Source organism: Mastomys coucha, unplaced genomic scaffold (genome assembly GCF_008632895.1).
Source record: "Mastomys coucha isolate ucsf_1 unplaced genomic scaffold, UCSF_Mcou_1 pScaffold18, whole genome shotgun sequence".
In the NCBI taxonomy this organism is placed as follows: Eukaryota; Metazoa; Chordata; class Mammalia; order Rodentia; family Muridae; genus Mastomys; species Mastomys coucha.
In genome coordinates, this window is record NW_022196900.1 from 69,200,095 (window position 1) to 69,214,942 (window position 14,848).

At 34.3% G+C, this 14,848-nt stretch overlaps 1 protein-coding gene across 1 annotated transcript in view; it reads left to right on the forward strand.

The window, feature by feature from the left end:
• Positions 1-14,848, forward strand: part of Faf1 (Fas associated factor 1) — a 315,310-nt gene that overhangs the window by 178,248 nt on the left and 122,214 nt on the right. Inside the window, exons 11-14 of the mRNA XM_031378184.1 lie at positions 1,807-1,902; positions 9,747-9,873; positions 10,792-10,855; positions 11,804-11,885. Of these exons, the coding sequence (XP_031234044.1) occupies positions 1,807-1,902; positions 9,747-9,873; positions 10,792-10,855; positions 11,804-11,885 (369 nt within the window). The remainder of the gene's footprint in view (positions 1-1,806; positions 1,903-9,746; positions 9,874-10,791; positions 10,856-11,803; positions 11,886-14,848) is intronic.

Here is a 14,848-nt window from a genome sequence, read left to right on the forward strand (position 1 = left end):
TGCTAAATCTGACTGGAGCCTGTCCTTCCTGTGATCCTGGTTGTGTCAGAACTCCTCAGGTCAAGCTGCCTCTGGGATCCTGGGATTCTGGGATCCTGGGATCCTGGGCTTGTTAGATCACCTGGAAATGTTGCTTTCTCTGTGTGTTGTGGGACTGGCTGCAGAGCTTGTCCATATTTTATTTCTAATAATAAAAGAAATAATTGATTTACATCATTATTAAATTGAGTATGTGTATACATTCCAATTTGCCAGAGGCACATATACTTTCTTAAGGCGGTATAACTGTGTGGCTGTCTTGAGTGCTAGAAATCCATTGAGCTTGCAGTGTGCGTGCTCTTCCACTAAACTCTGCCTCCAGCCTTTAACATTGTTGTGTTTGGTTCTTAAGAATTATATATTTTCATTTTATGTGTGTGAGTGTTTTTCCCGCAAGTAAGTGTATCATGTGCATATATACCACATAGATGCCTGAGAAGGGCAATGGCTTCTTAGAAGTAGAGTTACAATGAATGTCAGAATGTGCTGGGTATCAAGAAGCAAACCCAGGTCCTGTGGAAGAACAGTGTTCTTAGCCACTGAGGATCTCTGCAGATCACCTTAATGCTCTCTTAATTCTCCTACATAGTTAAATTATACAAAATACAGACAATCTATAGATAGAAGTTAATCAAAATAACATGAGAATAAAATACCATTACAGAATAAATGATATGTAGCATGCACTGCAATACTAAAATGTTACTGATAATCATCATGAACTGTTGGCATATAAAATTGTTTTGTTAATCACAATTCTTTCATATTACTTTTTTACTTTGTATTTTCTTGAGAGGATACACTAATTCTGAAACATAAAAACGTTTTAGGTGCATTTTCTTAGAATTTGACTACTTAAGATAATTAATACTTATAAAACTTAAACTCCAGTCAGATTTTTTTATGCTTACCCAATTTCAATTTAAACCTCAAAATTAATTTTATTTACTATCAGATACACTATAAACTTTAGTAGACATACAAATATGTTACTTAATTTTTATTGCTGAACAGCACAGATTCTTTGGATAGTGTTTAGAATATAAACCAAGTAATTTCTTTACATGCACTTTAGGTTTGTAAGCCTTTATAACCCTTAACTTTGTATGTTAGTACTGATGTATAAATAACATTGTAACTGTGTGGTAAAATAAAAACACCATGGGCTTTGATTCATATGCTTCCATATGTTCTTGCTGGGAAATGAGGCTCTTATTCTATGAATGAGTCCATTAATAGACCTACACTGAGGGCAAGTATGTATAATTTGGCCTTGTATATAATTTCTGGGTTTTTTTCCCTCATTTGTTTTTTACTGAACAAATTAATCTTGATTACAATCTCTCTCTCTCTCTCTGTCTCTCTGTCTCTCTGTCTCTCTGTCTGTGTCTCTGTCTCTCTCTCTGTCTCTCTGTGTCTCTGTCTCTCTCTCTCTCTCTCTTTCTCTCTCTCTCTCCAATGTCTATCTATGCAGTCCCAGCTGTCTTGGAATTCAGTACATAGTCCAGGCTGATTTTGAACTCACAGAGATACACCTGCCTCTGCCTCCCAAGTGCTGAGATTAAAGGCATGTGCCAGCATGTCTGGCTTACCAGAATATTTTACTTGGTGAAAAGTTTTAGAATGTCAAAGTATTCTTTGTAATGTTATACCCAAGTTAATAGCTTTCTAACATAGCTTAAAAATTATAGAAAACAATAGAAATCGAAAGTCCTTTTTTGGTGTAAGCTATGTTTTGTTTAAAATGATGCACTTTACTTTTTGCAGATGTGTCTTGCTGAATCAGGCCTCTCTTATCCCTGCCATCGACTAACTGTGGGAAGAAGAACTTCGCCTGTACAGACCCGTGAGCAATCAGAAGAGGTAAGCCTATTTTCCAGCTTTTCATTGAACTGAAGGCATATATCTTCCACTCATCTGCCCACTTCCGTGTTCTTTTGTTTTTTTCTCTGTAGCAATGAATTGGTAATGTTAATGTAGCATGAATAGATGTCACAGTCAAGTTTTGAAGGCAGAAACTTTCCATGCAAGATTATTTCTAATATGTTTCTTGTTCTGTTAGTTTCACATTTCAACATACAGATTTCAGATAGGTTGTTTTTTAAGATGATTTTTACATATAATTGTCAATTTAACAAAGAGATTTTTTTAAACCTACATAATTGAGTACCTTTATTGGAATTGAGCCTCAAGTTTCTATAACTTATAAGTAGATAATGTTATACTATCGCAAGTTATTCAAAAATCAAAGCTAACAGATCACTTATTTATTGTGAGTAGCATACACAGACTCTAAAGAATAATACCAAGAAGCAGAAAAGATGGGATATATTTTATATTTGTTTTACTTTGAAGCTCTGTGTGTATGTGGGCCATAAGATATTAAAAGGCATTGTCTTTATTCTGTTTCATACTTATAGATAATATTTCCTTGCCTAACTTTGATGTTGGCCTTGAGGCTGGGAAAGAAAGCCTAAGTATTATGATTTATTATGTCAGAAACCTCTTATTATATACTGTGAAGTCATAGAAATTTTAAAAGCATATAACGCTTCCAGGGTCCATATCTGGTAGGATAAAGTACTGAGGAGGGACATAACATCTGACCTAGGCCAAAGGCTGAAGACCTCTGGCCTTATAACTCTTTATTACTGTTCTGGAGGTCAGAAGTCATTGGCTTCTGGTAATTTAACTCTCACTGTTCTGTTCTGGGACCAAAAGCTGATGACTTTTGGCAAGTTCACAGAGAAAGATAAAGAAAGTCTCTGTACCAGTACCATGCAGTTTTTATCACTATGTTCTGTAGGACAGCTTGAGGTCAGGGATGGCAATTCCCCCAAATGGTTTTCTCTATCCTGGGTTGTTTTGTTATTCCACATGTATTTGAGAATTGCTCTTTCTATCTCTGTGAAGAATTGAGTTGGAATTTTGATGGGGATTGCATTGAATCTGTAGGTTGCTTTTGGTAAGATGGCCATTTTAACTATGTTAATCCTGCCAATCCATGAGCATGGGAGACCTTTCCATCTTTTGTGGTCTTTGATTTCATTCTTCAGAGACTTGAAGTTTTTGTCATACAGATCTTTTCATCCATTCTTATCTCTTTGTGCAATGCTCAAGTCCAAGTGTATTAGGGACTTCGTTATAAAGCCAGATACTTTGAATCTAATAGAAGAGAGAGTGGGAAAGAACCTTGAACTCACTGGGACAGGGGAAATTTTATTGAACAGAACACCAGTGCCTCATGCTGTAAGATTAACAACTAACAAATGGGACTTCACAAAATTGAAAAGCTTCTATAAGACAAAGAACATTGTCACTTGGACAAAACGGCAACCCACAGAATGGGTTCTTTACCCACCAAAATATACAGAGAACCTAAGAAGTTAGACTCCAGAGAACCAAATAATCCTATTAAAAAATGGGGAACAGAGCTAAACAATGTTTTATCAACTTAGGAATCTCGAACGGCTGAGAAGCACTTAAAGAAATGTTCAATATCCTTAGTCATCAGGGAAATGCAAATCAAAATGACCATGAGATTCCACCTCACACCAGTCAGAATGGCTAAGTGGTAACAACGCAGGTGACAGCAGATGTTGGGGAGGATGTGGAGAAAGAGGAACACTCTTCCATCGCTGGTGGGACTGCATGCTGGTAAAACCACTTTGGAAATCAATCTGGTGGTTCCTCAGAAAATGAGAAATAATTCTACCTGGAGACCCAGCTATATCACCACATAGTGACTTTTAGTCAGCTTAGGTTGCATGAGACCCTTTTTCAACACCCTTCACACACACACACACGTTCAAATCAAATAGCCTCTTCTTGATATTACAACAGACATTTCTACTACCCAGATATAATCAAGCACTAGAAATGAACTCATGAGTTTACCAAAAGCTTGAGAGTAGGTATTCCTAGTTTTAAAACTTGGTAAGAAGAACATAAGAATCATGAGGTAGATGTTGACATTGTACCAGAGGTAAACATGTATTAAGTCAGTTGTGTCCTAATCATCTTGCTTTCAATGCTCATCTTAGTCATTATATATTAAATTGTATTTAGCTATGCTCTGTCCAACAACCCATCTCCTTATACACATTCATTCCCATCCATGCCCAATGCTAACGGAGTACCTATTATACTGGACACTGGTTAAATAGTTCTTTGAAAGAATTCCATTTGATACTTTCAAGCTGGGTTTGATTTTTATGAGCTCAAGGTTCATGTGTTTGGCAAACTCAGACTATTTTTTTTCCTATTTGGACAACTTTTATTTCTTTCATAGGTTAGGATTTTTATTAACTCTCACTTTTTGCCATTTAAAAAAGATTTATTATGTCAGCATTAAATTTGCTACTTGCATTGGTTAGTTAAGAGGCTTCTTCGCAATCCAAGTTTGTATTCTATCCATTATTTTGGATCTACTACTTCTAACTTCTGTAATATTGATTTAGCAGGCATGGGTCTCTTCTGTTTTGTTTTCTTTTTTCTCATTTCCAGCTCTATTAGTTTTTTCTCAATTCATCTTAAAACTAAACATAATTGACAACAAAAAAACTACTGCAGATGGCTCACCATGTAGAGGTGCTTGCTTCTAAGCCTGACAACTTGAGTTTTATCCCTGGGACCTACACAGTGGAAGTAGAGAACCAACTCCTAGAAGTTGTCTTCTAATCTCTGTGTAGGCACTGTGGCACACATGGCTTGGCATGCATGTGTATACATACACATACACACTATCTCACACAGACACACACACACACACACACACACACACACACACACACCACACACATTAAATTAAATAATCCTACAAACCTAGCTCCCCTCAAATGAAATCTTTTCTTTTTCAGTAAGCTACACTACAAGACTCTCTACTTCCTTATCTTCTGTTGAATGCATTCACCACTGGCTTCTTACCATGTGACTAACATTGAATTCATCTATTAAAATTAGGTTATATTAATAATTTTTGTAAGATAGCATATTATGTCATGACTTTGAATTTTCACAGAACTTTGGGGTTTTTATTAGTCACATTTTACAATTACAGTATGAAGACAGACTCATGTGCAATATCATATGGTATGTAGCTCTAATTCTTTTGATTATAAGTTAAGGTTTCTTTGTTTGGTTGTGGACTTTTTTCCAGTTACATTTTTACGGTAAATGTAAGTTTTAAAAATTAACCTTTAAAAATAAGACATAGACAAATATAGGCCACAGCCCCACCAGAATCTCTCCTTTCAAGAGATAGAAAGCCATTATAGAAAACCACAACAAATCAAGTGAATCTTAGAAATCAAGTGGCCTTATGGAGCCCAGCCCCAACTAATCCATCTGCAGGACTCCTATACCTCAGGGGTCATAGTGGAAGACAAGTGGAAAGATGAGTGTCAGGATAACAGGGAATTTCCTGTGAGACTTTTGTCTCTTTGAAATGTCAGAGAATTTATAGCAATGAAGTTTCATCAACATGGCTGCCTAAACAATACCTAAACAAGGATGATACCAGTTCACATGCTAACATGGAAAGAGGGAAATCTCATGGAACTTCAACCCTCCACAAAGAACTACAAGCAACTAAAGAATGCTGTCTTCTCAGGAAAGAGTTCCCAAATTGACTATCCAATACCAAGTGATCAACCCTGAGATCATATTCATATAAGTAACATTAGATAGATTCATCAGGTTTTATTCATGTATTTAAGAATATATATCTACATATGTAGCAGTACGAGTTCATGAATGGGGGGTAGATGGGAAAGGCTGGAGGAAAGAAATGGAGGGGGAAATGATATAATTATTTTTTAATTTCAAATAAATTTTTCTTGAAAAGTTTTTTTTTTGCATACAGTATATTCTGATCAGCTTCACCTTCTCCAATTCCTATATCCTTCTCACCTATTCAGCTTCACACTTTATTTGTCTCTCTATTTAAAAAGTAAATAACAAAAACAAAAAAGAAACCCAAGAAACACAAACACACCCCACAAAATGGAAGCCACAATATATTAAAAAAGAACACTAAGACAAAAGATGCCTAAGCAAAGTAATCTTGAGACAAAAGGTCTACAAAATTTGTGTTGATCATCTACTGCTGTCCATGAGGCCTACCCTAAAGTGTGGTTAATATATCCAGTGAAACTCCATTGGAGAACACTAAGATTTTCTTTCCAAATGTGTTCCAATTGCAGATAGCTTCTTGAGACTCCCCACAGTGCTGGGGCTCTGGCTTGAACATGTTCAGACACTGCATGCATGCTCCTTTTGTCTCTCTTCATATATGCATAAGACCTGCTGTATCTGGAGGACACTGTTTCTTCTATCACCCTTTACTATTAGAATCTGTCCATGTCCTCTTTAGAGTAGACTTCTCAGCTCTGAGGGGGAGGTTCTGATGAAGAGATCACATTCAGGACTGAGTGTTCCAGGGTCTCTCACTCTTTGTACATTGTCTGATAACCATCTCTGTTTTAATTCCCATCCAAGATGAAGTTTCTCTGATGATAGCTGAGTGAAGCACTGGTCTTTAGGTATAACAAAATGCTTTTAGTAGTTATTTTATTGCTATGTCTCTTTAGCAAAACAGTAGTGTCTTATTTTCCCTCTAAGCCCAGGGCCCATTTGGTCTCAAGTTTTTGGCCATCCGAACAGTGTCAGGCATAGGTACCCTCTCATGGAGAGGGCCCTAAATCCAATCTCTGCCACACCTAAAACCCATTATTCATTGCTTTTCTTAATTACGCAGTTTTAAATATCAAGTTCCTTGCTAGATTTTTCCCATATAGTATGCACCTCTTTTTAGTACCAGTGTTTCCAAATGTGTTCTGTAGCAGTGAAGTCTGTCTTTGAGTCTGCATTACGTGCACATACTGTGTGGGGCTTTGATGTCTAAACCACATAAAAGGTGGTCCATACATGTCTGCCAAAGGGGACATCTGCTTCACTTTGTTTTGTTTTAATGCTAAGTATTCTAAATTTTTATTTCAAACAACTTGACTATCATTTCCTCCTTGAAATTTTTCCTGATCTACTTGCTAGCCTTAAAGCGTATGCATCATAACATTTATTGCTCAGCATTATAATTGTCTTCATAAATCATATACTGCTGCTAGAGGGGCATAGCCTGTTTTATTTTGAATGTGTCCAGAGAATGTAATAGAGATTTGCAAAGTGATCAAGGTAATAGAACAGACAAAACAGAAGCTCAAATTTTCTTAGTTGTTTTAAAAATCTTAATTATTAATTCTCAAGATTCAAAGAATTTTTTTGCAACTGAAACAGATACCAAAAGATTATCTATTCTTGTCAGCAAATATTAATGGGGGGAGATTGTTTGTCTCATTTTTATTTTTTTAAAGAAAAAAAAACATTTTCTAACCTGTTAGGTAGCTGATAAGAAAATGTGAAGAGATTGGTAGTTCCTTATACATAATTAAGCAGCTCATTCTTGCAGATACTTTTTTTCAATAAAATTGTCTTTTTAGATACCTCCATTCAAAGAGGTTTTATTTGTATGATTTCATTTTCTGAGATTCTAAGGGAATTCCATTCTTTGTGTAAAAACTATATACTGTGTCATAGGGAAAATTAAACCATTGTTTATGAAGTGAGGCTCTGTTGTTACACGAAGTGGTATTAAAGACTCCATTTGGAGAATCACAGTAGATATATGGGGTATTCCTTACTCCTGGTTTCTTGTGTTCCTCAGCCTTCATTCTTAATCTGATGCTTCTTTGTAGTAAATACTAAGAAGCAAGCTAGTGGAAGTAGTGAGGAGGTTTTCAGTTTAAACCTTGGCATCTTTTTACTTGCCTATGAATCTGAGTATACACTGAAAAGGAACATGCAGTATATCTTACAGATTTTGTGCTTATGCTTCTTTAAGTCTCGAAGTTTAGACACCTTCATGTTAGAGATATTTGACTGGATGAAATACACGGGGAATTCAAAAGCATCTTATAGAGTGGTTTTCAGCCTTCCTAGTGCTGCAACCCTTTAATACAGTTTACTCATGTTATGGTGACAGCAACCATAAAATTTTTTCGTTGCTACTTCATAACTACTGTAAGTTTGCTACTGTTATAAATTGTAAATATCTGATATGCAGAAGGCAACCCCTGTGAAAAGGTCATTGAACCACCAGGTTGAAAAACACTGATTTTATAGTAGATGTTCATCTTAGAGTGCTGTTTTGAAGAGGATCTCTACCAATATGTTTTACAATGGATAGGAGGGTCAGAGGATATAGGCTCCTGAAATCAAAACTGAGGACTTGAGTTCCATTCCTGGTACCCACATGATGGAGAGAGAGATGACTTCCAAAGTTTATTCTTCCTGACTTCCACATGTGCACCATGATATACTCATGTACATATACACAGATTAACAGACAGGCAGACAGATGGATAAGATTTTCTTTTTAATGGAAAAGAATTTGGAATTTTTCAAAATGAGATACATTAACCCAGGGGAAATCTTGACTTTGTAGAACAAAATTCTAAGGTTGATTACAATCTTAATCATTACTTTTACATATAAGAAGTAAGGCTTTTTAAATAAATAGTAGAATCTTAAAATGTTTCAGCAGTTCTTTTAAATGTTTCAGCAGTCTGTTAAATGGATACGATGAGGAAGAGGCAAGGTGGCAACATTTTTCAGTGAATAAAGACATTTGCTGCCACATCTGATATCCTGATTTGGATGCCTGTAACTCACATACTGAAGTCATACACACACACACACACACACACACACACACACACACACACACACACACACACACACACCTACCTCTACACACAATATTAACTTTAATTTTAAGTTAAACTCTATATCAAATAGTTTCTAGTATATTATAACTTAAGTACATAGCACCATAATTTAGAAGCTAAAAATTTTATTTCCTGAATAGTTTTTGTGGGCCAGTTGTTGAACATAGGATTGCCATTTAGCCAGTCGCTTTGCTTGGACCCTCATCTTAGACAAGGCCTGACATTGGTGCTCATTACCCAGTTCAAATGTCTTAAATCTTAACAGTTTATAATGTAGAGAATCGCAGACAGGTTTTTATTTTGAAGGTGATATTATTAATATGTTAAATATCAACATATTGCTGATACAGAATAAGTAGGGTATGTTTATCAGTAGGCACTATGATAGGCTCACATAGTAAATTCTCAAGAATAGCTTACTAAATTAAAAAATACTACTATTTTTCATGGTTAGTAGCCTTCAATTTACATTGAAATTTCATACATGTTTGTTTTATCTATCTCCTAATGACATATTAAGGATAGGATACTAATGCCGGTCTTAACTGAGGTTTACTGCGGTCAGGAAATGACAAGTCTGAATGCCTGCAGATTCACATAGGAGTGTGAGCCTTTCAAGAGATTCATAGCTTAACTTTGTCTCTTGAGTTTCTAATTGTATCCTTTGGGCATTTATTTGTGTATTTATATACCAGTGTACCACAGAAATCTCTATCTTTGTTGAGCTTGTAACTGTCTTTCGTTTTGTTTAGAAATATTTGTGAGCTTTAAAATGAAAAGTTTTAACTTTAAAAAAAAGTTAAACTTTACTTTAGTAGATGGTTTCATACTTGAAGTTTTTATCTTATTGAAATTATATGATGTATTATATGAATTTGATATGTTAAAAACAATCTGAATCTAATTAGGACTTTCCTTAAATAGCAAAGCACGGATGTTCATATGGTTAGTGATAGTGATGGAGATGACTTTGAAGATGCTTCAGAATTTGGAGTGGATGATGGAGAAGTATTTGGCATGGCATCATCTACCCTGAGAAAATCTCCAATGAGTGAGTATTTGTAGCTCTTTGGGACAAGCGTTATAATTCTCCCTTCTCGTATTAAACTTACAAAGAACAGTGGGCTTTAAACCCCTTTCTGTAAGTTTAGAAGTAGACTTGCTTTATTAGAACCAGAATCTGTTGAACTCTGATTTTTTGCCAAGCCTCCAGATTTTCAAAGTGCTTGTAAAAATGACAAAAGTGTTTAGTAAACATTTCAGTGTATAATTAGTTTTGATTCTATTTATTTTTTCCTTGGAAGTTGATTGACAAACAGGGTACTTTCTGTTGATAGTACTTGCTCCCCATGTGTCAGATATGTCAGTGTGAAGATGAATTACAGTAATATTACCTTTTTAGTCATTGTTGCTATCCATTTTTAGAAGGAAAAACAAAGTAGAATATATGTACCATCTTTCTCATTTTCACTTATAAGATGCATGATAGAGAATAAGAAAGAATGCTATATGCAAAAATGATTTCTAACGTAAATCCTTTTGTGGCATATTCACTTGGTAAAATTGGGGCTACTTTTGACAGAAATTGATACAATATTTACATAAATTTGACAATTTTCCAATTAGTGAATTCTGTAAAATACTTTCAAAGATTATATAATTTAATCACAAGATACTTATTTTAAGAAAATTGAAATCCTAGTTAGTCCTGACACATTATTTAGATACCTAATAGAATTGTATCTATTCATTGGAATTTTCTTAAGGATTTATTCTGCTTGATAAAATCTACTAATGTATGTTAAAAATGTCCCATCAGATATATCACAGAAGCTAAAGTTAATTTTATTTCCTCTTTATTGATTAAATATATTTCTTATATGTGGGATTAGATGTTATGTGGTTTGTTTTTTGTGTCTATTTGTTTTGTTTTTTTTTGTTTTTGTTTTTTCTTTTGTTTGTTTTTTAGTGCCAGAAAACGCAGAAAATGAAGGAGATGCCTTATTACAATTTACAGCAGAGTTTTCTTCAAGGTAGGGTTAGGATATTAACTATAAAATTGATGTTCTCTTATACTACTGTGATTTTTTTTGGTGTAATTTTAATTAGAAATTGTTTAACATTTCTCCATAGAGTACTCAAAGGATATCTGTATCAATTCATACAGTACTAATAGAGAAAGACATATTATTCAGTGTGATATAATTACTAAGCCATTTATGGCAATGCAGACATGTATTCAGTTTATCCCTGTTTTTTTTTTGTTTTGTTTTGTTTTGTTTTGTTTTGTTTTTTATAAAAGCTTAATATATGGATCACTCCTGTAGTGTCTTATGCTCCTCAAAGGACAAGGATATATCATACTAATTTTTAGTATATCCTAGAACAAATAAAAATCATTTACTCAATAGTAAATTAAAAGATAATTAAAATTTAAATGTAAGTGAAGTTTTCTTTTAACTTTTGTTTTTTGTTTCTTTAGCATTTCGTTTTAAGACTCTTCATAAGTTCTTTATATATTTTGGAGTTTACTGAAGTGTTTAACAGTAATGTTTAATTTTCACTCTGATAATAACCCTCTTTTAATAGTAGTAAAATAATATGGAAACATAAGAATCAGCTTTCTTCTTCTGTGATAGTATTCTCAAATAAATGAATTAAAATGAGGAAGAAGTTAATGTAACTCCAAAATCTAATGAAATTAATTAGCCAGGAAGTGCTTATTGTGTCATAGTTTCATAGCATTTATCATATATATTTTCTTATTTTTAAAAATTCCATTGTTCTAATATATTTGTACAGACCAAGAAGAATTTTTAAAATTCACAGATGTCTTTCAGACATTAAAAGAAGTTAATTGGGTTTTGGTCTGTTTTAGATATTAGCCACAACATTTACTTATCAGTCATTTAATTCAATTTGTATGACTTTAGTATGAATTTCAAACATTTCTTTATTAATACACATAATTTCTCCTTTAGATATGGTGACTGCCATCCTGTATTTTTTATTGGCTCATTAGAAGCTGCTTTCCAAGAGGCCTTCTATGTGAAAGCCCGAGATGTGAGTACAGTATTTTGTATTCTGATTAGAATTGTACTGTATTTTTTTACCCCCTGGTCTAAGACGGTGTTTAAAATTTTTTTACAATCTTTTGAGACTGAAGTCTTGATTTTGTTTCCATTCTTCTACTAACCAAATCTTCATCAAGATGCCCATCCTGTTTGGGGCATTATATAACGTTGTCTTTTGCCTTTTCAGAAAGACTTGTAACCCGGGGCATATTGGATTTGTTAGACATGCTTACAAGGAACAAAGTATATGGCCATACTGTCAGTTATATGAATGAAAACTTCTTGACAGAGATTTGTTCTTATTCCTTTTCCAAAGTTCTTTTTCCTTTTAAGTAGTCTTCATCTATCTGTAAGAAATATCCTAATGCCCCAAGTGCATGTCTAAAATCTTAATAGTACCAAGTATACAGATTCAGCATCCTTAACCTAAAAATCATAATCCATCCTGCTCCAAAGTACAAAATTGTTTCAGCCTGTTTCAGTTGAGACATGAGTCTCAAAACTTGAATTTCCAATATTTGAATTAGGAACAATCAAACAATAAAGACTATGCAAACATTGCAAAGTCTAAAAGAATGAAACATCTTCTACCATACTTCAGTCCCAAGCACTTTACATAATAACTACCTATTCATACAGTTCTAGGATAAGGTGGCAGGTTGCTGTTTTGTTTTGCTTTGGTTTTGTTTTTGGGGAGGAGGGTTGCTATTCTTTGCCAATTTTTCTTTTTGATTTGATGGTTTGAGGGTTTGTTTGTTTGTTTTGGCTATACTGTGAATTGGGCCTCCTTCCTGTAAGCTAGGCAAGAGTTTTACTACTGGATTGTAGCTCCAGCAACACCTCTGATCCCTTTAACTTTTAACTTCCAGAAAAGGTCTCACTGAGTTATCAAACTGTGCTCAGCTCACTCTTTGTCACCCAGGCTGACCTTAAACTATCTTCTTCCACCCCCATTTAATTCTGATTAAAGCACTAAGAGAGTCAGAACAAGTAATTAAGAATTGGAGAGATGCATCCACAGTTAAGAATGTATACTGACTCCTCTCAATCCAGGAGTAGAGTTTGGTTCCCAGCACCCATATTAGATGCCTTTTACACAGCTGATGATAAAATAAAGCAATTACAGCAATATTCTGTATTAAAAGTTAGATAAATATATATATTATTTTTCTCTCTTAAAATACTTTTATATGTTTATATTTTCACTTAAAGGACACATTTTACAGTGCGGTTTGAACAACTAGTATCACTAATCCTGGTCTTTAGGGATTATCATGAAATAAAGCAATGCTTACTTAAAGACAAGCACTGCCAGTATAGCTTCTAAACAGGCTAACTGCTGACTCTCCAGTGGGCCAGTTCTATATGCATTTTGGATTCCTGGACTAAGGTGACCCAGAGAGCCTTCTTTCTGCCTTACTATCACAGGGATTACAGGCTCCCTAAGGATCCCAGCCTTTCACATGGGTGCCAGAGATCAAACTCATGTATGTTTGCTCAGCCACCTCTGCAGGCTCAGATCAGTACATTTTTATGATAAATTTTTGTTTTAATCACTCTCAGATTGAAAACGGAAAATATTAACAAGCAGAAAATAATTAAAACTGCATTATTCAGAGCTATGGATGTAACTTTTAGATAGAGTCTGGGCTTCGCATACACGAGGTCCTGGTTTAATCCCTAACCCATACAAAACAGTATTTTTAATCAACAAATAATGAAAATTTCATACAGACTTTTAGTGTTTATAACAACTAAGGTCTTGGAGTTTAAAATTTTATAAACTTTACAAAAAAAAAAGTTTAGGATATCTTATATATATTTGTTAGGCTTTGACCAAACCATTTCAAAGAAAGTTAATACTCCTTAAATTTTAGGCATACATTTTGCAAAACTATGAAATTTTCCTACTCCACTACAATATGGTTGTCACTTAAAACAAGATAAATAATAATTCCAAAATTTCAGTTCCCCGGTTAACATAGATTCTTTTTCAATTTCATTACAAAAGTTTCTGTGTATGCCTTTCATATATGGCTTTAAATGCTGATGCTTAAATGTGGAGTTTATTGCCAACAAAAGAGCTTTTATTAAATTGTCATGTAGATTTATTCAGACTGATAATCTCCAGAGCAATATAAGCTCTTGTTTATTAACTCCTGGATATTTCTAATGAAACAATTGATCGTTTGCTTTTATTAGTGTCTAGATATTTTAGCAGAAGCAATTCACTGATACATATAATTAAATGTTTTGCTTATTAGAGTCATATCAAAATTTACTAACCTCTCAGGCCTGGTGAGTTGTCTTCATCCTTCTCTTCTTCCCCAAGCGGGCTGCTGTTTCTTTGTTCACTCCTCTTTTCCAATTCATATTTAATGGATAGTTTATTCATTTCTCTGAGCACAAGAAAATCCACATGGTGTATAAATTGTTCACAATTATTCTAAATTAGTATATGTTTTACATTTATCAAATAAGTTTTATTTCACCCTTTTTTAGGGGTGGCAGACTTGCTTTGAGGTTAGTCCAATCTTTCTACCTCTGCCTCCCAAGTGCTAAGATTTCGGGCACATTCCACTACAGCTAACCTATTTACTTCCATGTAGTTGTTGACAACATAGGAATAGTAACACTTCCTCATATTTCTCTGATATTATGTGATTTATAAATAGTTTCCTGAACAATGTTACACACTTATGAGATAGAGGCATTTAGTATTTATATTCTATCTTAAATATGAGAAAACTCAGAAAAAATAAAACAGTATTACTTTTCCAAAGGTACATCAGTAGTAAATAGTAGAAGCCAAATAAAAGATCCTGCATTCCAGCACAAGCAGGGTGTGTGCTGTACCATCACGTGCAGACATCTCTGCTCTCTACTGCACTGCAAGACACAGTAACAAAAGTCCATCTCGGTTTTTCAAATTTCACATCTCAAAGTTAGGAC